At 40.9% G+C, this 26,494-nt stretch overlaps 1 protein-coding gene across 3 annotated transcripts in view; it reads right to left on the reverse strand.

The window, feature by feature from the left end:
• The window catches only part of eif4enif1 (eukaryotic translation initiation factor 4E nuclear import factor 1), a 33,844-nt gene that overhangs the window by 3,372 nt on the left and 3,978 nt on the right, over positions 1–26,494 (reverse strand). The window contains exons 4-15 of one of the 3 annotated variants that reach the window (XM_080026075.1): positions 24,064–24,191; positions 23,470–23,744; positions 22,816–23,014; positions 22,534–22,688; positions 21,655–21,793; positions 21,113–21,289; positions 13,605–13,876; positions 11,774–11,848; positions 7,641–7,827; positions 5,768–5,859; positions 5,489–5,622; positions 5,275–5,356 (exon numbers count right to left, since the gene is read on the reverse strand). In XM_080026075.1, the coding sequence (XP_079882201.1) occupies positions 5,275–5,356; positions 5,489–5,622; positions 5,768–5,859; positions 7,641–7,827; positions 11,774–11,848; positions 13,605–13,876; positions 21,113–21,289; positions 21,655–21,793; positions 22,534–22,688; positions 22,816–23,014; positions 23,470–23,744; positions 24,064–24,191 (1,915 nt within the window). Of the gene's footprint in view, positions 1–5,274; positions 5,357–5,488; positions 5,623–5,767; positions 5,860–7,640; positions 7,828–11,773; positions 11,849–13,604; positions 13,877–21,112; positions 21,290–21,654; positions 21,794–22,533; positions 22,692–22,815; positions 23,015–23,469; positions 23,745–24,063; positions 24,192–26,494 lie in introns of all 3 variants that reach the window. The other 2 variants (XM_080026076.1, XM_080026074.1) reach the window with 2 other exon arrangements.

The following is a 26,494-nucleotide window of genomic DNA, read 5'->3' on the forward strand; positions in this document are numbered from 1 at the left end:
CACACCATTTAGTCTTAGTCCTATTCTAGTCATCTAAAATATTTTAGTCTTAGTCTAGTCTACTAAATATAAGCAGATTTTAGTTTGACTAAATCTACAGCGGACTTCGTCGATTAAGTGTTTTTCTTCATTGAATGGTATTAAGGTTTGAATATGCAATACAGACACAGATTTAATGGTTGTAATACAAAACATGTATTCTATTTCATTAGTAATAATCTCACACAAAATCAGTGTACCTGACTGGATAGGGGGGAGGGGGGGCTTTAAGAGCCTGTGCCTGGGGGTCCATTATCTCATGATCTGTCTATGAACCAACTGGATTCCACAATCTTTTTTCTTTTTGCGGGGAGCATGCACAAGCATTATTTATAAAAAAAAATAAAATAAAGAAAATATTTTAAAAAAGTGGGGGGCCCCACACTAGGTCTTGAAACGGGCCCCGAGATCGTTAAGGCCGCCCCTGGGCAGCAGCAGCACGCAGTTGAGGTGCTGATAAATTTGAGCAACTGACTGCGCCTTCCTTTAAGCAACACTGCTGCCGCTGTGTGTGTTCGGACTTCTTTTGCATCAAAGCCTTTTAGATAATACAATTAGAGGTTTTAATTGAACGCTGTCCATGCGTCGGAGTTGATTGTAACTTAAAAACAGAAACTAACGGACGGAGGCGGCAGTTTCACATGGCTCTGTGTATTCAAACTCGAGACAGAGCCTACTACAAACAGATCGCGGAACTTAGCCGTTCCCCTAGACATCGTTAACGGGCAGGATATCCCTGACTATCATTTTTGTCCATCATACGAGGCCGCCGCTCCCTATACGCAGAGTACGCAGACTGCGTAGGGCACCAAGTTCCTGGGGGGGGCACCCCAAAAAAAAAAAAAAATTATTATAATTTTTTTTTTTTTTTTTTTTAATTAAAAAGGAAAAAGAGATGGTCCGGGGGCCCCCCAAAATAGTTTTTTTTTTTTTAAAAGTTCATGATAATCATTACATTACAAAAAATATATAAATTAGTTATGAACAGGCCCATCGTTGTTTTTTCTTAATTGTGTAACCTATCCAGGGGTGGATTACTGCACAGGCACACCGGGCACAGGCCCAGGGGCCCAAGGGCTCAGGGGGGCCCTTAGCCAGAGATACTGATAGTAACTTTTCATGTTGCATAGTCAAAGAGCTCAGTCACTGATGTCAATAACAGGGTCCAAAAAGGAATAGCCTAAATATAAGTACTCATTAAAATGTAACAAGATAGAAATCATCATGGGCCCCTCAACTAGTAGGGGAGAAATACAAAAGCAAGTTAAAAACAACAGCATTAGTAGCTCTGTCTAAGGGGGTTGAAGGCCCCCTCACACATACACAAATAAACTTTATATGTGTGAATTCTAAATTGTTCATATCCACCCTTTATCTGTTGAAATGGGCCTCTCCATCATAGAACATGGGTCTGCAGACCAATCTACTGTTTTTACAGTTGCAGAGTAAAGAGTGCTACCTGTTTAAGAAAAATCTGAAAAATAATGTTCCTTCTGCATCTCAGGATTTGATATCTCTCTAGTCTCTAAAATTTCCTCACAAAGTGCACCAGATTGATAGCCTGGCATTCCCAGACCTGCCACTAGGCGCTGGCAAATTAAATTTGCTGCGCGTGTTGGTCTGGAGACGCTCCGTTGAAGCTTATCAAGACTACCAGAAATCTGGTATAACGTTTCAATTGGTTCTATCTAATATGGGCGCGCCAGAGCCCTTTATATGGTGCTCTGGGGAGGACGTAACCGGATGACGACAGTGATGTGCATGCGACGTCGAAGCTGTGATAGTAAACATCAAATATGGCTGCGGATATGTTGTGTGAGTTTGAGACTGCTTTGGCCTCGACCCTTAACGAATTGGAAGACGGGACTCATAGCTTTCACTAGCAAGTAAGTGGAATGTTCTGTTTTGCCGACCGACAACGGCAAACGTTTAATTGAACAGTTTAACAGCTGTTCGCTAAACGAACGGGGCTTACGTCACTTGTGCATCGCTCTGATTGGTTGTAGTGCTATCCAACTGCGTGCAGTGGCATTTGAAATGCACGAGTAGGAGCCGCCCCTAGAGTTGGAAATTACTATTGATCGTCGCCAGACCCTCTATCGTTCAAGATATCAGGGTCAGGATTTCCAGGCTACCAGATTGATGCATTTTACTTTAAAAAGGTAAAAAAAATTCCACCCACCCCCCCCCCCCCAACAAGGTACAGGGTCCCTCCAACAATACCCCAAGATCCTGTGGGAAACACTGACTTCCTTAATATGTTTTTGCCATTAATTGTATGTATCCGTGTAGAAAATTCAGTGTACCTGACTGGATAGGGACAAGTGGGGGGCCCTTTAAGAGTGTAAGCCCAGGGGCCCATTATCTCATAATCAGTCTATGATCCTATCACTCAATTCCTTTGCAAAGGCAGTTTTTTCACAAGTTAAGCTGTTCTTTCTGTTAGTAAATGCTGGCAAATGTGCCAAAAAGCAGTCGCAGAGATCTTGCAATGGCAAAAAAATTTCGCTCGCGCCCTGCGGACGCGAGCTTCTGGGTGTTTTTTTTTGGGGGGCGGGCATCACTGACAATTTCTGCTTAGGGCACCCAAAAGCGTAGCAGCGCCCCTGATCATACCGCAGAGTTTTTCAGCACAGCGGCTCACTCCACCCGCTCACACCTGCGCGGTCTCCCTATATGGTCCAGATGCAGCCGCGACACAGGGTTGCATTCGCTGCTTTGCACTGATTGGATTTCTTCCCAACTTGTCCCACAAAAAGAGTAGTTCTGATTGGATCTCTTCTCCATTCGTCCCGCCCTAACAGTTTCGTCTAGTTCCTATTCGTAGACTATAGTGTCAGTTAAATTAGTCTCAGTCTTCGTCATCACATCTGCCTTTTTATTTAGTTTTTATTTAGTTTACGTCCGTGAAAAAGGTTCGTAGACGAATATTTTTTGTCATAGTCTTAGTCTACGAAATTAACACTGGCAGGCATGAAACCGCAAGTTTTTGAGATCAACTCCCTGGGAGGATTTTTTGGAAAACAACGGTTTTGGTTTCTTGTAAACACCGAAACCATTTTCCCTGGTAACGCTGACGTCACGGCTCCACTTCACGTATGTGTAGTCTATAACATTTGCTGTCAAAATACCCACACGCGAGTTATAAAGTTAGAAGACAACATAACATGAAAGGTGTCTCCGCGGCACCATCACTGTGATCAGCGGAGAGTGACGTGCAGGGCTCAAATATAACACTCACCAATTTAGTCTAAAGTTATTGAGAATACCCGCCACTTTGTCTGGGGAAAGATTTGTGCTCTGCCGGTTTTACTAGCAAAATAAACGTGTGTAGCTTCTATATGCCAGGGACACGGCTCTCTCTACATTAAAAAACACTATCCATAGTTCAGCGCGCAGCGGTTAAGTTACTGTTCAACAAAAGGAGCATTAAGGCTACGGCTTCACAGTAAAAGCATTTCACTGGACAAATGTGAGTCGACTTTTATTTTGAAGTACGTCTAACAGGAAAGTAGCCGCTCACAAAGCCCCTTCACTATCAGCATGTCTTCTGTTTTCACAAGTTCAATGCGGTGAAATATGAGGACAGAAAGCTTGTTATTTACAATACTTGTAACCCCAAGCTTACACCAACCGCTTTATGAACGTTAATGGCATGAATTTTCAGTTACAGTAAGGTTTTATGCATCAAATTGTACCGGAAAAGCTATCTACTAGGCTAAGTGTCACCGCTGACTATTGGCTTGGCATGCCTACTACAGCGATTTCGGCCCGTTTCCTCTGAAAACATGTGTACGAGTGAATATTTCAAATAAATTAAAAAAAAAAAAAAAAAAAAAAAAAAAAAGGAAAACTGTCACGTTTTCACCGTGTAAAGTGCCCCTTAGAGCACAATCTAGAAAAAAAAAACACACACACACAATTAAGAATATGTTTTGGCTACATCCTCTATCAACAATAAAACATTTTCTGTGCTGTTTTGGTTTCTTATAAGAATTATTAAAAAAAAATCCCAATATGAGCCTGTTCTATGATAGGCAGATTTAACCCACTGTCAGGTGGCTGGTTGCATAAAAAGAAAAAACACTATCAGCATTGGTTGTAATCAGGGGTGTAAAGTAGCGAATTACATTTACTCGCGTTCCTGTAATCGAGTAGTTTTTTCGTGTACTTGTAGTTTTTTTAAGTGATTTTTAAAACCTATACTTTTACTTTGAGTATGTTTATTGTGAAGTATTGTACTTCGCTACATTTTATATCACCTGCGTTACAGAGTAAAAACATAGATAGGGAAAGGAGAGAAAAGAAAAGAAATATCGCGGGGGGCTTTTATTTTTACGGCACAATACCGGAAACTAATACAGTGAATGATCGACAGGAGGAGTTAACACATTGCGACTACATGATAACAACAAACATTGCTTCCCTTTATCGTTAAAACAAAATAATCCTAGTTAAACTATCATTGTACCGCACGTGAAGACGTGAAGGCTTTTAAATGCAGCAAACCTATCATCCAGCCGTGCGATCGGCCCCTCCCTCACCTGATAGTTTAGCTTTCAGTTTAACAGTGCAGAGTAGGATGGAGACGGTGCGTGTTGCCAGGGCTGCTGTACAGGGCTTCAGTGAGCCTCTCGCGGTGCACAGCGTTTAGTATATCGTCCCTCTCCAACATATGAGGGTTGCGTCTTTAACATGGTTCTGCTTGTGTGTTAGTTAACTCCATGCTTTGGCTGATTACTCTGTGTTTTCTCCACCTCAGAGACAATAGTTAGTTTAAGTTTGAATCTCGCTGCGCTAGCATTAGCAATATCAGTAAACGTCATTATACTAGTCTGTGATTGGCTGATTCCTCTGCCGCTAAGGCTTTGATTGGCTGGTTGTTCTGACTCAAAGACCTCTGATTGGCTGTCTGCAGAGCCTTCTCTTTTCTAAGGCTGTGACAGTCAGCAGACCGCAGAACATTGGAGAGAATAGTTAAAAAGAGGTCGAGGGGTTAGAAACATGAAAAGTTAAAATAGGCTGTTTATTTCAGGTAACCTATTTTTGCAGTCAAAAGATTTATAAGGTTTTTAAGAAAGTTTAAAATATATTTATAAAAAAAAAAAAAAAAGCTCTCGTGTCCCAGCCTGGTCCCAGCGCCCCCCTAGGTTGTACGAACGCCCCCCAGGGGGCGGTACCGCCCCCGTTGAGAAACCCTGATCTAGAACAACAAATGGTAAGGTTTATGCTCACCATGCTGGTGACAGCATTGCCAGGAGAGTTTCTTCCAGCAGGCTGAGGGCCTGGAACAGGGGAGCGGTTTCCACGCTGCACTCTGAGGATCACAAGCACATCAGACGTATGCAACTAGCAAATGCTTACTAATCGGTCCTCAGATTAGCTAAGAGGCATTAATCACCTTCAAACACACATTGTGCAGAATTCAAACAAGTATTGTAAAACCAACCTATTTCGATAAGACTTGTCAAGTGGTAGCTTGTATCCAGATTGGAATGCGTGGTGGGCATGTAGAGCAAGGTCCTGCTGGAATGCCAGGGCTTCCAGCTCTGCATGGTCCACTGGCATAGAGAGCACCCTCATCTGGACACAAAAAAAAAAAAAAAAAAAAAACACAACTCAAAAGATGCCTAACAAATGTATTACCTTCCTTAGATACTATCTTTAGTTATCAAACAAGCAATAAAGCAACTAATTTTAGTTCAACATGTCCAAACATTGATGTTACCTGGTGGTGATGTGCCGCAGATCCAGGGCTGATAGACCGGTGTACATCAGCAAACTGCTCTGGCAGCATGTGCTGAGGACCAACAGGGAAACCTTGAGGTAAACAGGGAGGCAAAACTATTAAATCATCCAGCTTGGGAGAGCAACACCACCTTGTGTTTGTGTAACATTATCCAGCTGTGGCCATGATGTTGATAGGCTGTGGCTAACGCTGATGCTAACTTTAGTTGAAATTAGGGATCCATCCTCCATTTAGAATTTTTTTGGACCGACAACCGACACTCATTAAAAGGTGAAGTAAGCATTTTATTTATGTTAATATAAGTGTTAAATCGCTATTTATTCATACAGTGATGACTTGCATAATGTGCGCGTTTCATAGAGCCAATCAGCTGCTCTGCATGTAATCGGCAAATAAACTTTGTCGTATCCCGAAATTAATATCGAATCACAAGAGAGAACACTACAAACTGAAACCCGTCTTTTTTTTTTTTTTTTTTTTTTTTTTAACCTTTATTTATACAGGTATATCCCATTGAGTCCGAAGACTCTTTTGCAAGGGAGACAAACTGAAACCCGTCTCACTCATGGTCTCACTGCCAGTGCACGCCAGAGGACAGATGGGTGAATGTTTATGCGCCTACAATGGCGGAGCAGGTACAAATCCTTCCCAATGTCTGTTTTAATGGTTTTTAATCATGTTTTATCACAATTACTTATCCGAGATGGTGCTAGGTAACTCGCCGTTTGAAGACCGCAGTGCATTAATGTGGTGACGTAGGGACGAGCGAGGGGAATGCTAACTGCAGTAACTGACAGGAAGTTAGCTAGAAGAACCATTCCGCTTACAGCACCTTTAACTGATTATTAACCGACAGGTGAAATGTAGACTATTTATAGTGAGGCGCAAAGAAAAGAAGAATGTATACATGATGCGTTCTGGTATGACGAACAGGCAATGTTTCTTTTGACATATTGCATGTAAGGACGCTGCAGGCTTACACTAGCCTGGCATTCCCAGACCTGCCACTAGGCGCTGACAAATAAAATTTGCTGCACCTGTTGGTCTGGACACTCTCCATTGAAGCTTTTTCAGAAAGTCCAGAAATCCAGACTCGCGTTTCAATTGGTTCTATCTAATATGGGTGCGCCAGAGCCCTTTGTATGGTGCGCTGGGGCGGACGTAACCGGATGACGACAGTGACGTGCATGCGACGTCGAAGCCGTGATAGTAAACAAAGATGGCTGCGGATATGTTGTGTGAGTTTGAGACCACTTTGGCCTCGACCCTTTACGATTGGAAGACGGCACTCAAATCTTTCATTAGCAAGTAAGTGGAATGTTCTGTTTTGCCGACCGACCACGGCAAACGTTTAATTTAACAGTTTAACAGCTGTTCGCTAAACGAACGGGGAATACGTCACCTTGTGGATCGCTCTGATTGGTTGTAGTTAGGGATGTTAGACGACTCATTATTTGCGTGTCGACGTGTCGGAGGCATGAATCGACAAATCGATCGATTTACTGTGCCACTAAAAAAAGAAAAGGCAGTGTGCCTTTTTTTGCGGCAGCGGCACGAAGTTGTGGTGCTGATAAACTGCGCTTTCCTTTAAAAAACACTAGTGCCGCTCGCTGTGTGTTCAGACTTCATCTGCATAAAGCCTTTTTGATAATAAAATGAGCCTTTAATTTTAAAAACGCTGTCCATGCGTCGGAGGTGAATGTAACTTACTCGGCTGAAAACAGAAACTAACGGAGGAGAGCGGCTCACTGTACAGTCCCTTCAGTCGCGCTGTCAGCTTGCCGACATGCCTCTGTGTAGCCTATTTAGACTTGAGACATACAAACAGGCTGCAACTTTCCAATTTACTTACCAGCTGAAGGTTGCAACCGGCTGTTGAAGTAGTCGGGTGAAGGTGCTCTCTGTGGAAATAGAGGGGGAGACGGACCCTTGTGTAGTAAGCCATGAAGAGGGGCAGAGGTTGTTGGGCCCTCTGAGCTGCCCAAAAGATTGCCAAGTAGCGTCGGAGAGCCACTACGAGCAGGACCTCCCAACAGCTCCTACAATACAAACATACATGTACATTTAAGTTCCGGTCATTTTAATTTTATTGGTCTAGCAGAATCACATCAATGCCATAGTATCATTCATTAAAATGTGGGATAAAGTACTCTCTTCCCCTTTTAATGTCAACCTGGTAATTTCAATACTTGGAACTAGCAAAAAACTGTTCTAGAAAAGAAACACTGCTGTATACAGCACACCCAAGGTTACAGTGTTGTTAGATATTTAATCTTTGCGTTTGTCTTAAAAACCTTGACTGCGCCGTAAACAATCTGATGCAGTACATTTAAACAAGTGCATTTACTGTCTCTAAAAATGTCTTCTGTGGACTGTTTTTTGGAGAGATTTTTGCTGCAGGCTCTGCCTTTAGCTTCCATATAATATTCATCATATAATGCCTCTTAATAATAATTATAAAAGGTGAATATTGACTTTGAGATTTAATTTCTCTTCAGCAGCAGTGTACAGGGGCCTTATGCGTTATCTCTGCAGGCTGCCAGATTCCTGAACTTTGTATTTTTCTTACAGTCTACAGAAAGCTAGCATTGAAGGGCTAGCAAGACTTCCCTTAGCAGTGCATATACAGTGGCTTGCAAAAGTATTCATACCCTTTGAAATTGTCCACATTTTGTCACGTTACAACCACATACGTTAATGTATTTTATTGGGATTTTATGTGATAACACAAAGTTGCACATCATTGTGAAGTGGAATTAAAATGAAACTTGGTTAATTTTTTTTATAAATAAAAAGCTGAAAAGTGTGGCATGCAAAAGTATTCAGCCCCCTGAAGCAATGCTTTGTAGAACCACCTTTTGCTGCAATTACAGCAGCAAGTCTATTTGGGTATCTACAGACTGATATTTTTTGCAAAATAGCTCGAGCTTCAGATTCAGCATCAGATTGGATGGAGAGCGTCTGTCAACAGCAATTTACAAGTATCTCAATATTCTCAATTGTTTTTAGGTCTGGCCTTTGACTGGGCCAGTCTAACAGATGACTATGCTTTGATTTTAACCATTTCATAGTAGATCTGGCTGTATGTTTAGGGTAGTTATCCTTCTGGAAGGTGAACCTCTGCCCCAGTCTAAAGTATTTTGCAGACTAACAGATTGTCTGCCCTGTATTTGGCTTCATCCATCTTCCCCTCAACTCTGACCAGCTTCCCTGTCCCTGCTGAAGAAAATAATCTCCACAGCATGATGCTGGATGGTGTGTATAGGGTGATGTATAGTGTTAGTTTCCACCACACATTGCATTTTGCATTCAGGCCAAAAACTTCAAGTTTGGTCTCATCTGACTATGCTGTGCCTCCCACATGGCTTGTGGCAAGGGTTGTAGGAAGGTGCTAAGTTCAGATGAGATCAAAACAGGAGTTTTTGGCCTCAAGCAAAATGCAATGTATGGCGGAAAACTAACACTGCACATCACCCTGAACACACACCATCCCCACCATGAAACATTGTGGTGGCAGCATCATGCTGTGGGGATGCTTTTCTTCAGCAGGGACAGGGAAGCAGGTCAGAGTTGATGGGAAGAAGGATGGAGCCAAATACAGGGCAGTCAACCTGTAAAGGCTCATTTATGCTCCAATTCCGTGCGTAAGTAGAGAAGTACGTTTACAACGTTATATCCGTCACTGCACTCATGCTTCCATGCGTCCTTTATGTTGGAATCGACATTTAACAAATCAACCATTAGTGGGCAGCAGCGTCGCTCAGAGTAAAAAGTTACTCAAATAGGAAGAAGAAGAGTCAAACAGTGAATCAACTGTAATAAATATTTTATAATAGGTCCATGGAAGAAACAGCTTTAGCGATATAGCCTTCTACCGTAGCGATGGAAGAGGCTAAACTAGAGGCTGTATTATAGACAGCGGGGGTCTGTGAGGACATCACTTCTCTATTGCTGCCGTCAGCCTCCCGTCTAGCTGACATTCTTCCCCGTACGATCCCCGCTCATGCTGCTCTGTTGTAGTTGTATGTCCATGTGCCCCGGCCGTGTAACTTCATAGATAGATAAATAATTTAAATGTGTATGTAATTTCGTACCAACTCACAAAAACCTCTCCTCAAAAGTTAAGACATTTTCTAAAGTATTATGTCTTTCGTTTGCGTTTGTAAACAAATGTACAGTAAGTGAAAGTGAACTGTTGGCTATGCACCCCCCGTGATCTTCGGTAGTAATGCTACGTTCTGTCCGCAAGCTTGCAGGATACGTGCAGAAATACGGACGTAATGTACGCAGAGTACGGACAGAAGGCTCCATCCGTATCCGTATGTAACGTAGAGCATAAATGAGCCTATAGAGTCTGCAAAAGACTTGATACTGGGGCAGAGGTTCACCTTCCAGCAGGACAACTACTCTTAACATACAGCCATATGTACTATGGAATGGTTTAGATCAAAGCATATGTCATGTGTTAGAATGGCCCAGTCAATGTCCAGACATGAATACAATTGAGACTGGAAAGACTTGAACATTGCTTTTGACAGATGCTCTTCATCCAATCTGATGCTGAATCTGAAGCTCGAGCTATTTTTCAAAGAAGGGGAAAAAATGTAAGTCTGTAGATGTTCAAAGCTGGTAGAGACATACCCCAATAGATTTGCAGCTGTAATTGCAGCGATAGGTTGTTCTACAACGCATTGACTCAGGGGGCTGAATACTTTTGTACTCCACACTTTTCAGTTTAAAAAAAAAAAAATTAAAACCACATTTAATTTTCATTGCACTTCACAATTATGCACCACTTTGTGATGGTAAATCACATAAAATCCCAATAAAATAAATATACGTGTGTGGTTGTAACGTGACAAAATGTGGAAAATGTCAAGGTGTATGAATACTGAATACCACTGTTATGATCTATGAGTGTACCATCATTGTTGGAGCCATTATGCCACTCTTTTGTTTGTTTTATTTTGTGACCTGTAGTTCAGTGTTTTGACCACTGGGTGGAGCTTTGGGCTCTAAAAAAGGCATAAAGGTAATCACCTGGCACGGCCAGGTGTGTGTACTTTGGGAAGAGCAAACAGTTTTGTACCGTGTCAGCGTCACCATACTTGTTTGATCTGTACTAAAATGATGGAAGTTACTGAACTATACCTTACCTGAATGAAACTGGAATATGTGCTACGGTGAGAATGCACCGACAACACAAATAAATGGGTCACAGCACTCAAAGAGAAGTTTGTATCGGACATTGATTATTGGCACTACAGAACACGCGTATGGCCGAGTTCTCCCACACCACACCAAACAAACCTAATGCAGAGCCGGTTAAAAGGCTCTACATTAAAGCTGAGAAAAAAAAAAAACTCAACCTTTGAAATTCTATAAAAAGACCGAATGTGAAAAGGACCAGAGAACAGTCAGAACTGGTCAGACATCGCATTTTGAAGCATTTTCGAAAAAGACAGAACACAAATACTGGCAGCAAAATGATTGGTCATAAAACAATGTGCAGCTGCTGTCAAAAGACAATATAAATTTCCCCTGCATTTCAGTACACAGTCCATCTGCTGCTATTAAAAACAATCAGCGTCCAATATTTATGTCTCACCACCTGATCAAAAACCAGGAAACCTGTAGTAGAACAGGACCCTAATACCTACAGAATAGTAGATAACTGATTTGTGTCAAAGCAGGAGACCCTTATACTTTATAAATAAGGACTTTCAGTTAAATAGTTGCCACCTGCAAATAGCATACTTTTCTACAGATATTTACCACTGGGGAGAAAATACTGCCTGACTGAATCAGTGTATCAGCTTCAGTGTTTTGGCCAAAGGTTGCATCTTGTGATTTCTAAATCTTTCAGACTGAGCTGATTTTAAAAGAAAAAGATAGCTGATAAAATTGCAATATCTTTAAGATTATTACTTTACAAAACATCTGTAAGCGTTGGCCTTAGAGGAAAGTCAACACACACACACACACCTGAAATATGTTTTTCTGCTGCTGAGCAGGCGCGGAAGCCTCAGACATCATCACCACAGCTGGATCTGAATGCTGCTGTATTGTACAGGGAGAAAGAATGTGGGTGAGATGACACAAAATATTTCTTTGTGAAAATCCATCCCAGTCAGAAATGTAGTGTGTGGTAGGCATTTTGAATCCTGTCAAAACTGTCAGTGATCACATGATATGCAAATTTTGACTTGGTAACAGATATAGAATTTGGTGAAACCTCTTCAAACTGCAACTCCTCTGGGATGGATTTGAACATATTAAAATCACAATAAAAGTGTCCCCCTCATGCATCCATTTATTTAGTGAATGAGTAAACCTGGGGCCTATTGCATAAAACTAGGATAAGGGATTAACCTAGGATTTTTCGGTTATCCTGGCTTGCGTTAGCCATGATCCGGTTGCATAAAAGCGGAGGGACATAAGTTACCCTGGAGATTTATCCTTTACGTTTAGCCTGGTCCCGACCAGGCTAAACGTAAAGGATAAACTTATTCTGTTGCCTGACTGGCTCAGTCAGCTGTCACTCCGATCTGAAGGTGTTTAACAGTTATTCCATGATCTTCTGTGTAATGCTTAAGTTTCAATAACCTTGTTTTAAAGTACCATATAAAAGACTGCATTGTCATTTAGTTAAATAGTTATTTTTTTATTATTTAACCCAAACCATTTATAATTAACTTAATTATAATTACATTAAGATGAAATTATATAAATTATAATAATTTATGTGATAGTCTGTTCATATTGCGGGCTATATTTATACAATTGATTATCGATGGTAGATGACGTTGCAAATGTGGGTCAAATAAATTCACTTTGTACTTATAACTATATCGAGGTGCATCTAAAACAAAATTAAATATCAATGAAAGTTTCCTTTTTTCTGTAATTTAATTCAAAAAGTGAAACTTAAATATGTTAAGTGAAATTAATCTAGAATAAACATACTTTTCAGAAGGTCGACATTTCTGATTGGTTGTATGCAATATTCTAATATTTTGAGATACTGGATTTTTTAATCCATGATCAATCAATCATCCAAAAAGAAGGCCTGACATATTTCACTTTGTGTAATGAAAGTTTAACTTTTTGAATGGACTTTCCATGATATTCTATTTTTTAAATGCACCTGCAGACTGCTCACTGTCAACTATTTTATCATAAAACAATGCAGGGACATCAAGATTAGTTGGCAGAGATGACATCACCTGTATAAAATGAACTGCCCCCTGATTTACGGTTTAAACTAGCAAGGCATTGTGGGAAAATGGGCCGTCTTTTAAATTTTTACATCAGTAAATCTGTGTTCGATCTCTGGGTCTACTTCTGAAAGCTGTGGGCTGGCACTTAACAGAATGACTTACACCTGGCTTGACAAAGCGGCCCCTTTACATCCTGGATTGGCGTTTATGCAACTGACTAATCCAAAGTGCCCAGGCTAGACTTTGTCAAGGCTGGCTTTATCAATCATCCTGGATATCTTAATACCACTTTTATGCAATAGGCCCCTGGTCCCTGTCTCAGTACAAAAATAAACCACATCACCAATTCAGGAAGTGAAACTCTGCAGCTTTCATACATCACACATTTAAATGACCTCCAAAACGGTTAACCAAATGTATGCCCATCTTTTTTTTAGTCAGTTCATGAAATTTAAAAAGCTTGAATGCAGCATCACACGGACTGATTTGTTTGAACAATTCTGGTTGAATTGCAAAATATACAATGTAAGTGTTACTTATCCCACGCAAGCCTGGGTCAATACAAATTAAAAATATATGTACATAAAATTACTTACATTGTTCGTGTTGGTTTTGGGGATAGTTGGCAGTGTTCCACTTGCCTTCATGCTGCTGACCAGTTTATTAAAGGCCGACATATCAGAGTCACGTGAGTGGGGACGGGCGCCGGAGCCACCAGTTAAAGCCTCTTCTAAATGTTCAGCCATGAATGGTGTGCCATTTCCTCTCTGTGGAGGCGGTGCCCTTCGCACCTGTGGACCTGAGCCCAGCCTCATCCCCTTCATCCCGCCCTCCACTTCCTCCAGTGAGAGCACTGCTCCACAGTTAGCTGAGAACAGATAGACATATGTATACTTAATATTAAACTTTATTCATTACATGAATTAATTGAAAACAAAAGCGCCATCAAGCAGTTCAAGGGGAATATTCAGGGGAATATTCTTTTAATTACAAATCACCTTTGGTACAATGGAACTAGGGTTATGCACTATGGCAACAAAAGAGACAAGATTTGTCAACACAGGTTTGAATACACAGGTAGCTCTTCTACAAAAATATCTGTAAATTGGAAAAATTTCAAGTCAAGGCAGGTGTATTGCAATTAAATTGAAATTAGTTTTGCATTGATGTGATGAGTATCTCTTCTAAGATATTAATTTCAGTGGATTAGTGCAAAATATTCATAATTTCGTTATTACACCACCAAATGTGCTCCCAATTGAATTCTGAAAGTGGCGGTATATCTGTGTTTTTTTTTATACCGCAAAATTGTTGAAAAGCGGAAACAAGACTTTGTATGAGTTGACCGGTGCTTGTGATGTGTACTCTGTTGAGAGGGGGACCCTTTTAACTGCTGCACCGCTGGCTGCAGCTTCAAACTGTGCCAGCAGTAGAAGTTTAACACCCAACAGCTGAATTGTCAGAAAAGTTTCTCAATGTTTGACATTTGGCTCTGTACTTCTTGTACATAAAGTATGAGAAACGTCGACATTAGTGCCACAAGCTAGCGATGCTAATGTAAGCACCGCAACATTGTGTCCGAGCTGGGACTTATGCTATGTTTCAGATCAGTCGGATGTGGAAAGTTGTTACCGTATTTTCCGCACTATAAGCCGCACTGGACTATAAGCCGCAGGTGTTATAATGTTTAATTACCATATGTAAGAGTTTGTGCACAGAGGGGATTGTCGGGAAAGAGATGGCTGCTTGAGGAAGCTCCCATTTATTAACATTTCAACAAACAAGTTGTATATTTGCGTAACGTATTCAAGTGTTACCATTTAGAGCAATAGTACATACTAGGGATGGGCACGAGTGTTTTCGCTACTCGTGTGATCGCTTGCATTCCTCGAGGATCAATCGATTCCTCATTCCACGAGGGCAGTCGCATACTCTGTTCCCTCCCGAAACCCTTATCTTTCCTGCTCTGCTCTCTCCTGTCTTGTGCTGTCTCTGTCTAACCTCCGAGTGTCTCTCTGCATATTCCTCCGAAAAACCTAAATTATGGATCTGATCAGCTGGGGTCTTTCTGCAATTGACCAAATTTTCTCGACGAGAAAAGGGGGCAAAGGAGAAGCCTCCTGTCCGGATGGAACCTTTACTGTTGGATACACCTGGGACGGGTGGAGTGGTTGGAACCAGATGTGTCTAGCAATACTCTCCATTGAGGACGCCGAAGACATCTACATCATTGGGCTCATGGTATCAGGTTTCCTGCTGTTTGGAGTTGGCGGATTCCTGATTTACCGCAACGGTAATAAGGCGTTGGCAGCACATCAGGCCATTGAGAAGCTGCCCGTCTTTGAGGGTTTGTGCCGGGCCGTTAATGCACAGACTCAAGTGATAAGCGAGGTGAATCGCAAGCTGGAAGTGATTCCTGGACTTATTCGAAAAGTGGATTCGATCATGGCTGCCATTAACCGGCCGTAGGCACTTGGAAAAGGCCACTGGATTTCGGATTATTAGACGGAAACCAGTGACTGTAAGACAGGCTTCATTCCAGCGCCTAGTCTCAACCAAAACAAAATCACAATCTCTCGATTCGGCTCCCTACACCGTCCTTGGCGCGGTGCTATCTCTTCTCTCTCCGGGATGTTTACGTGGAGAGACGCTCTACCCCCACCCTCCCATCACCTACTTCTCCTGTGAACTCTATCTGTGACCGGGCCCGAGGCCGTCTCCACGGCTGTCTCATAACACCTGGCGCCTGTAGACTCCCACTACGTCTGGACAGAGATAGCTTCATGGAACACACACACACACACACACACGTAAACACATAGCACACAGTAACCCTGACTAATCAAGCCCTCTTGAATCCGTCCCCCTCTCCCTCCCTCGTTGCGGACCGGAAGCTGCGGGCGGGGCGCCTGCCGGCTGCGTACGCCCCCTGGTGCCTGGGCTGTGACACCTACCTTCCCATAAAGCCCTAACCCGTTCCTTTAATGTGCATTGTCTACGAGTCTTATTGTCTGTGGTGTTTATCATGTTGCTTATTTGTGCTAAGGTGGTTTTTCACTGATCACGCACTGCGCTCCCATAAGGAACGTAGTTCGACATTTGCATTTTTTTGACCTATCTTTCCTGTTGTTCTCCTTTTCCTCCTATGAAAGAGGGGCGCGGCACTGCTGCGACCCTGCAGTTACACTATCTCCTGTCCACCCATGTTATTGTCACTGTCTTGTATGTTTCTTGGAGAGGTGTGTACTGAAAAGGCAAATTTCATTGTGCTGTAACGGTGCATATGACAATAAAGCTATCTATCTATCTATCTATCTATCTATCTTAAACTTTTTTCTATTTTTAGAACGCAACACATCTGTTTGCAGAACAACGGTTCACCGCAATAAAGCGCTCAATGCTTCTTGTCAAACAGTCACAGTTGCCATATAATATTAAGGATTTTTTTCCACAAGTTAAAACGCATTTTCCTCACTGAAAGTAATTAAATAGACGGGCCACAATTTAAACCGATCGAGTCTGCGGTGCGGAGAAAAAAAAGCATGGGCTGTAGTTGTAACAAAAAAATTTGCCTAAGTCACCATTTATAAGAAGGGCAGCAAATAATATAAAATGATTGTCCTACAATTTAAATACATATAAATGTTACTAGAATTTAATTTGCCTTATGATTGTATAATATTTTAATGCTCAATACATGCTTTCTGCCTGTTGAACTTTGTCCCAGTAAACTTACAGAACTCCAAAGTGTTTTTGCTACAACTGTTGTTTAGCCTTGAAGAAGAAAACTGCCTAATAAGATTTTGGCACATACAGAGGTATGACGCATTCATGTGCACAGTGGTTGGAGAAAAATGACTCCCATATTCTGTTATCAGACATTGTATGAAGGATAACACCAGCTGAGATGAATTTCTGGGAATATCTACCTAATTAAAAACATTTCTGCTTTCGCCAGCAAAACAAGGGCTGGACACACCAAACCTAGTGTGTTTGCGCACACACCACCTTCTCTTGCATATAATCCCATGTACACTGTTCATTTCTTTGTATTCAACCATGTACCACCCAGATACATTGTTGATTCCCTTGCTGCTGTCCGCAAGTAAATTTCACCTGCTCTGAAGCCTGCCTTGACTCAAATTCTTTTATTACAAACACTTGGTTATTAATAATTCCTTTAACAAATGGTCCTTCGAATCGCCGGATCCAATATCCTCATCCTCTGGACGAGAAGAGCCTGCACCGTGAACGGGGGAGTCCAAGATCTCTCGACAAAAGACCTCCAGTAAACAGAGCTACAAAAGAGGCTGTCTGCAGACTCTACTTGGACGGAGGAGGGGTGACGGAATCCAGAGCCAAAACTGAGCGAGTCGAGGCTTTCTTCGAATCAGGTGAATATAAACAGCTGATTTTGTTTTGTTTTGTTTAGGAATTCCTTTGTTTTATGTATTAGATAGATAAACTAGTTTATGAAGTGGTGTTTTCCATCTTGGTTTTACCATCTACGGGGGAATAACTCATTGTAGTCATTTTCTATCTTGGTATTGTCCATCTACGGGAGAATTCCTGGTAGTAGTGTTTGGGAAGATGCACTAAAGAGAAACCTATCTCAACCTGAAGTGTTTGAGGAAATACACTCACAACAAATAAAGTCTCAAGTAAAATGATCATTATCGTGGGGTCCAGAGTTTTCCCTTATATTCAGACAGGTGATATCTGAAAAAACCACGTCTGGCAGTTATATTTTGTTTCATGACACTAGGAAGTTAGAATAAAACTGAGAGTTTAATTTATGAAAACAATTGGTTGCGGCTGAAAAAGCTACTGTAAGACATCATATTAGTGTTTATGAAGTTTCACTGTTTAGGAAGGACAAAAAGCTGTGATTAGTGTTAAGGTGGGTCACTAAGTATACAAAACTTGTCACAATTTTTACTAGTGTTTTTGAGATCTTAACACTAACCAAGAATAAGTCTCACCTATTTGTTTTGTTTGTCGATAGTCTACATCTGCTGAGTAGACTTATTTGTTTTGTTTAGAATACATCACATAGGGTGTTCTAGTTTTAAATTGGTGAATTTTGTTAATCAATTGGAGGGAATAGGGGTCTCCACCCTGTTAAATTGATTACTGGGTAATTTGATATTAGATTTTACATTTTAAAAATTAAATTAGTTGTAAAATGGATACATTTGATATAAAAATAAGCAAAGACCAGCTTAAAAGCCTCCTTAAGACAAGTGAAGAACTAACATCTCAACTCCGGCAGCTGATTACAGCCTGTGAGGAGGTTGTAATTAACAATGAGGTCATTCTCCTGACAGCTGAAAGAGGCAGAGAAAAAGAGTTTAATAGAAAGCAATGGAAAGGTGGGAAAGACAGAAAGGCCAAAGAGGGAAAAAAGCGAACTGGGTGTTTTAATTGCGGCCAGGAAGATCACTGGTATCGCGAGTGCCCCCACCCCAGAGAAGAAAGAACTAATCAGAGAAAGGTGGTGGCAAAAGAGATGAATAAGAGTGAAAAGCCAGTTAAAGCAACTGCCCCTCTTACATATGATCAAATATCTGACCACATTGATAAATGCCTTGCAAAGTTTAGAGCTGAATATCTCGCCAATCCAAGCCCCATAGTCAACCTTAAAGATTAAAGGTGCAGTCAGTCATTTGAAGTCCCAGCATAAACTTAAAAACAAGCGTCCTTTTGTGTTCTTTTTATATGAAAATGTTCACTGACAAGAATTGCAATGCTTTTGATTTGAATTACAAGTTAAGGGGATTTTTATGCTAAAATTTGATCATAATGTGTATTATTGATATAAATTGATTCAAACTACATTAACTTTGTAAAGATTGATGTGAGTATCTTGCTCATAGATGGATGTTATAAAGAAAGAAAAAGTATGTAGGGGAAGGGAGATAAAAGAAGGTTTTAGTAAGTGTGCCTTGTGTACATGGAGACAGGGGAAGGGGCAGATGCCTCAGTGATAAAACATTTTTAATTGAGCTACCCGACACAGAAAAAAAATGTGAACTCAAGAATGAAATCAAAACTATCCTAAAATGTTGTTATGCGTCATTGTGACATCTAGAGCAAGCAATGCGGATAGGATGATATTTTAGAAGCTGTTTACCCAGGCAGAATGAGGAGCATTTGTTTTGAAATACATGATACTGCTCCATATTCATTCTGCTTTCAGGTGCAAGGAGAAGACGACGTTGACATGCTTCAATAAGGACATTGGACACTGAGGAACAATCTGGATGGGTTATGGTAGTATCAGATACATAACTATCCCCAGTGACTGTGATATGAAGGACACTTTGCGTCAAAATGCCACAAAGGGACTTGTAGACCATCAAGACGACCTAGGTTCCTGTTCCCTGGCTTCTGCAAAAGACTGTCCTCTCTGAAACTGTAATTAGACGTTTTGCACCAGTACACAGACTTGCAATTTCACAACTGTAATGTTGAAAGTACTTGATATTCTGCTTGAATGAAACGCATTTACTCATTTGCTTAAATTCTATGCTTGCATAGATGTTGCATTAAATATTATACAAAAGGGTGGAATGTTACTAGAATTTAATTTGCCTTATGATTGTATAATATTTTAATGCTCAATACATGCTTTCTGCCTGTTGAACTTTGTCCCAGTAAACTTAAAGAACTCCAAAGTGTTTTTGCTACAACTGTTGTTTAGCCTTGAAGAAGAAAACTGCCTAATAAGATTTTGGCACATACAGAGGTATGACGCATTCATGTGCACAGTGGTTGGAGAGAAATGACTCCCATATTCTGTTATCAGACATTGTATGAAGGATAACACCAGCTGAGATGAATTTCTGGGAATATCTACCTAATTAAAAACATTTCTGCTTTCGCCAGCAAAACAAGGGCTGGACACACCAAACCTAGTGTGTTTGCGCACACACCACCTTCTCTTGCATATAATCCCATGTACACTGTTCATTTCTTTGTATTGAACCATGTACCACCCAGATACATTGTTGATTCCCTTGCTGCTGTCCGCAAGTAAATTTCACCTGCTCTGAAGCCTGCCTTGACTCAAATTCTTTTATTACAAACACTTGGTTATTAATAATTCCTTTAACAATAAATAACTCACCAAAGCAGATAGTTTTATATCTAACCGCGTAATGCTCATTCCGTGTCCGTGAATAATTACCGCGACTAATTCCTCATTAACGGAACGTTACACCGGTCGGTTTTTGAATCTTATCCCCATATTCCCTATTGAAGGCTTCTTAACTGTTGGCTCGGAGCGAATGTGCCTGAAGTAAGCCTTGCTTCTTCTTTACTTTTATTTCCAAGCGGAGAGAACCTTGCATGCTCACCTGAAGTCTACTCATTACCAACTGAGAGTAACAGGTGTCATCTCCACCTTATTATAAACGTAACTTTATCATCTGCTTTGAAATAATTGGACAGTTATATTCCTGAACATTTTCTGGAGGAAGGAGAGACCGTGTTCAGCTCCGCGGTGCCGTGAAGAACACAGGCTGCGCTGCAAGGGCACGGAGGTGGCAGTTATTTGCAGTTGCTGTTTGACACAACTGCTCAGTTTATTGTACTTGCATCAAAATATTTTTTTTTGTTAAACTATATTTTATCCGTTTTGTACACGTATATAACATTTTAAAATAGGGGCGGCCCGCCAGCCTAAAGTCTACAGACACTTAAAAAAAAAAGAAAAAAAAAAAAGATTTTCCTCATCCACCAATCGAGTTCATTTGAAACGAGGAGTACTCGAGTACTCGAGTACTCGATTACTAACGCCCATCCCTAGTAGCTACAGAACATATACTGTGCTGTGTAATATCAGGGTCGAAAAATGGGGAAAAAAGTCGCGGCTTATAGTCCGAAAATTACGGTAATTGTAATTTCCGACATCCGACCTCAAAGTCGTGGTAGATGGATATGCTCCGAGATTACGAGTAGGAACTCCGACTTTAAAGCGAGCACCGCTCAGCACAGTGGACTACAATCGAAGTATGCATTGCCATTATTAGGAACAGAAAATACATCAAATTAATGTCATTGTATTATTCGTCAGTACAAATGTTTGTGAACTGACACTCACTGTTTTCCCGTAGCCGAGCTTTGTTGACAGACAGGGTGGAAAGAAGAGGCTTCAGGTCTATTTTGGCATTGTGCAGCAGCTCCAGGATGTCCACCTTCTCCTTGCACTCCGATGACTGAATAGGTGTGAAATACGGGGCAGGGCCGTGGCTGGGGGACGTACCGTGTGGATCAAGCCCTTCACAAGAGCAAAGAGTCCAAGATTTAGGACATCCATCACAGATATTTGACTATTTTGTGGGTATGAACATTACGAAGCAGTAATGTTATAGAATAGCTAGCATTATTGAGAAGCAGTTGGAGCTGGAAAAGTTTTAAGCACCTTTTCCCATCACAACCCAATAAAGAAGATTTGTTATCTATTATCTAGAAGTTTTTTAATACCCAAGACTGCCTTAAAACTTGACAATGGACGTTATCCTGAAACTTCATTTAACCCACCAAGAACAGGCCTCAGCTGTTAAGGTTTTCATACAGCTACAACAAGGTGTTCTGTCTGGTTTTAAGTTGCATGAAGCTCTTTGGTGAAATCAAATCAGTTACCTGCAAGTTTTTCCAGCTCCTCATGGGGAGTTGACCTCAGACTGCTGGACCGGCTGCCTGAAGGGCTTAGGTTAGTGGAGAACCACTGACTGAAGCGGCTCGCCGAAACAGGGCCTTCCCCTAGAACGTCCTCTATCATCTGCGTGATAGATAGACAAAGGCACCAGTCAGACACATTCCGAAACAAAAACATCGGCAGATGGCAGGGTACAAGGTAAAAGGTAGAACTTACGTTTAAGGACGTTTTCCACGACTTAGCACAAATTGTGCAAAATGATTGAGGGCAGTGTCATGATTGCACTACTGATTGAGCTTGTGTTGATATAATTCCACAAAACAGTCAGTAGACAACTGTTTTGTTTGCAGACTGGTTCATTAAGTTCTCCAATTTAGAAACAGGTCTAAAGTAACTATTATGATGGGCATCCATTTGGACTGTGATACCTTTTTAAACCTCCCTTAAATTTCATGCATTACCCTACTGACAAAACAAATTAGAAAGTACACAGTTCAGTGACAATACCCAACACCACAGAGCAAATCCAGAAAGACAGAAGAGGTAATGAAGTAGTAAGTACTTAAGTATTTGCCAAACATAATACTTGGCTTAAAAACAGGGTATATATATAAAGTGAAAATGGGGAGTCTGTAATAAGTCAGATCAAAACTGTCAATGTAGCCTCTAAAATGTTCATGACTATATAAACTCATGAAAATAAAAAAAATTACCTGCAAGTGTGGTTTAGGGGCAGTTACACTTGAAAACCTCTACTGTTACGCTTATAGCGATTAGAATACTACATGAAAAACGGAGATGTAAATGCCTTCCAGTTTGTGAAGAAATACCAACCAAACCATGCAGTGCACCCCAGTACTTACAGAGGCCAGTCCTGGCATGGTCTTCTCCAGATTGAAGAACTCGTTGAAGTCAAAGTCGCCAGTCGTCTGCTCAGGCAGAACATCAGGGTGAGGAACCTCCTGATCAGCAGAAGACTGCAAACCCACACCTTCTGCCTGTCCACCATTACATTCCACTGCTAAGAACAAACATTGCAATCTTAAGTAATCCTAATGTGATAGCATTCACACTAAGCTAGTTAATGAATCAATGGGTAAACTGAATTGCAGTGCTATTCATCTGAGAAAAAGATTTTGACATGCCTTCTTTAACAGTCTCTGGCCGCTTTCTGGACCGCTTAGATCTGCGCTTATCATCTTCAAGAATTTTGTCATCGAACCCGATGAGTTCAATCGTCTCAGACTGGCTGGTGGGACCCCCAGAGAACCACTCCGGCTCCTCCTCTGCATAAGAGTCATTCCTTCTCCTTTCACTAAACACACGTTTGTCACCAAAATCTCTCTGCAAATGATGAAACAAAAACATACCACTATTTGTACTTCCCATCCGGCCAAAAATTTGAATAAGTAAAAGATCAGTCTTGAAATATAGAAGTATGTACTAATATGAAAAAAAATAAATGTAGTCCAATAAGCACCTTTCTAAATGTACTAAGTGAACACCGTTTAGTATTAGCTAGATTTAAGTCAAATTCACTTGAAAAACTCAAAATGCTTTTATTTAAGATGCACATTTTCCTGCGAGCACTGTAATGTAAAAAAATAAAAACGTTTCTCCAAAAGAGTTGTGAAACAAACCGAAGGGAATATGCTCCTTGGATTCTGCAGAACAACTTTTTTGGCAACCCTACTTAAATTAGGATTGCACAGAAATACCAACCTCAATACGCTGAATGTATTACTTTCTGATTACTAAGGTAAATGCATTATTATGAATAAAGTGCAATGAAAACCAACCCTGAATCTTTTATCCTTAAAGTCTCTTTCGCGCTCCCTCTCTTTCTCCACACGGGCTTCTCTCTCAAAGGCTCGGGCGGCAATTATGCGACCGCTGCCAATCCTGCGTGCCCCTCCTAGACGGAGACTCTCATTCTCCTTATTTTCCAGCGGGCTGATTGGGCGACGGGTGTGGGGTGCAAGTGCAGCATTGCCTACACATCCACCTCCAAAGCTGCGTCGCTGTGGGCTCAGTATGACATCCAGATCATCCTCCTTTAACCGCTCACGCGGATCTGAATACAATGCAATGAATAGGCTGGGTTTAATGGTACAACACGCACGTTCACATTACTACTACCAACAATCCAGTGAAAGGATAGACTAAGGTTCTTTCAATTTCTCACAATACATTTAATTTATTTTATTTAACCCAATTTATATTTTCTTATCCGTCAAGGCAATACTATGAAGTTCAAATATTTGTTTAATCATAATCCAGAGCTGCTGAACATTTAGGGGTTGTGAGCATTACATAAACCTTTTCTAAATAACATTGATATTACTTGATGAATTTGAAAAACATCATTGCATTTGTGGCTTTGGATCTTTTACCTGGGATTCTGCGTTTTAAAGGAACTCTATCGTCCACATAGTCCTTCTTAAAACCTTCCACCGGAGAGCTGCGCTCTGAAGTGGGATACAGTGAGGCATGCCACTTCTCAGGGTCCCAGACACCATCACTGCATCAAAACACCATGCAAACACTCAGTTAAGACAAACTAGTTAACAGATTAAAATTAGGACTAAATTACAAAAACAACACAAACCACAAAAACAAAAACTAATTCCAGGCTTGTAAAAGCCCATAATGTAACAACAACGACCCATAATGTACTTTTTTTTTTTAGGGGGGGGGGGGGGCATGAGCTCGCTACATAATGTTACGAATGATCTAAAATTGTTACATTGAAGTCTCTCTGCAAATGATGATTGCGTGCGATTGCGTGAGAACGCGACGCAGCCTCCTCCTCTTCGGAGCGTGCAACACTAATACCCGTCACTGGCAGGTATTAACGAGCTTTCCGTTTTATCATAGTCTCTAGACCTCCCTGAGCTGCTTTGAGTTTGATTTGATCAAAGTGTGTAGGATGTGTAGTTAAATAACCAACATGTAGTATTTACATTGTCCAGCAGGTGGCACTCTCTTCCTACTTGTAATGTAATACTGCCATCTAGTGGGCCTGATAATAAGTAGAGAAAAGTTGAAAGATAGCAGACATTCTGTGGATAGAGGTGACAACAGGAAAATGATTTTATTTGTAATTGTACAGACTCTATATAAGCATATATTGTGTTATAATATTTTAACTTGCTGCAATGCTTCATAATTTAAAAGGTGTAGTTTATCCTAGAGTGTTGTTAAAGAAGAATGAGTATAGTGGAGTTAGAGTGTCTTCCTGTTTTGTGGCAAAGAAACCAAGTTATGGCGAAAGCATCTCAGCCGATTGAACCAGCTTCCCGTGTTATCATGGTGGCTGTCCAGACCTCCCTGAGCTGCTCTGAGGTTGATTTGATCAAGTGTGTAGGACGTGGAGGTAAATAAGTAGCATGCAATATTTACTTGACCCAGCAGTAGGCGCTGTCACTTTTTCTTAATATTATTGTGTGGGCTTACTCAGGCCTTGGGTCTCATTAAGCATATCAAATGGTGAGAAGATCAGACTGAGTATAGTGGAGTTACAGCTACTTCCTGTTTACTGGCGAAGACGCCAAGCTACGGCGACGGCGTTTTGACAGGTGGCGCTCTCACTTTCTATGAATATTAGTGTTTGGGCTTCCTCAGGCCTTGGGTATCATTAACCATAATACATTTGGAGAAGATGAGAGAGTGGTGGAGTTAACTTCCTGTTTTTTTGGCGAATATTTCAAATTAAAAGTCTTCCTGTTGATTTTGGGGTGGGGCTTCAAGAGGCTTTTTTGTTTGTCCTGGGATTATACATTGCTGTATAAAATATTGTGCATCTAGGTGTAACACAGCCTGAGTTATGATCAATTAAAGGGTTCATGAGGTCTGTTTTTGATGTTTTTTGGCGAATGACGCGTCGGTGATGCAAGACGGTGGTTCCGATTAAAACGAGCTTTCGGGTATATCATCTCCCATGTCGGAGGACATACCCTATCATATTTTTTTTTGCACAAAAAGTTGTTATGTGTGCACTTTACTCTGCAATCCTGCAGAGTAATGTGGAGTTATGACATATGACGGAATTGGAGAATATCGGCCTCCATCTCGTCATAGTTATTCGGAATCAAACATTTTTTTGGTATATCTTCCATGTCTGATGAGTGTCCCTAGAGTTTTCGTTTTGCTAAATATGTTCCTGCTAGGAGTTATTAATTTTTTAACATTGTGATGATTTTCGAGTCAGAAATTCACATATTTCAAATTAAAAGACTTCCTGTTGATTTTGGGGCGCGACTTCAAGAGGCTTTTTTGTGGGGCTTGCAAAGATACATTTGGGGTTTAAATTTGGTGCAGCTAGGTATAACAGCCCGAGTTATGATGAATTAAAGTTTCATGAGGTTCGTTATTTATGATGTTTACATCAACTTTGACCCCCATTAGCTCCCTGGTACTATTGTGATTTTGAAATCTTTTCGCAATTTACCATCGGGCAAGCGTCTTGAGTATTTGAGAAGTGGTTCGACGTTCCTGGTGTAAAAACTCTGGGACGAGTTCGTCGATATGTGAAAATTTGTAATATGGCGATTTTAGGCACTGAATCCAAAATGGCCGACTTCCTGTTGATTTTGGCCCTAGACATAAAATTGCATTTATGCGCGCCTTGGGCCATTACATGTAGTCCTAAAATTTCAGGCTTCTAGCATTTCCTGAAAAAGTGTTTGTGGCCATAGGGGGTGCCATTTTTTAGATCAAATCCTGAACCACTGATACATTGCAATTTTTTGCAGGTTTGATGGGTACGCAAGGTTTTTCAAGTTATGCATGACGGGAAGGGGGTGAAAAGTGCCAAAAATGACT

This window comes from Ammodytes marinus (genome assembly GCF_949987685.1).
Source record: "Ammodytes marinus genome assembly, chromosome: 4".
Taxonomy (NCBI): Eukaryota; Metazoa; Chordata; class Actinopteri; order Uranoscopiformes; family Ammodytidae; genus Ammodytes; species Ammodytes marinus.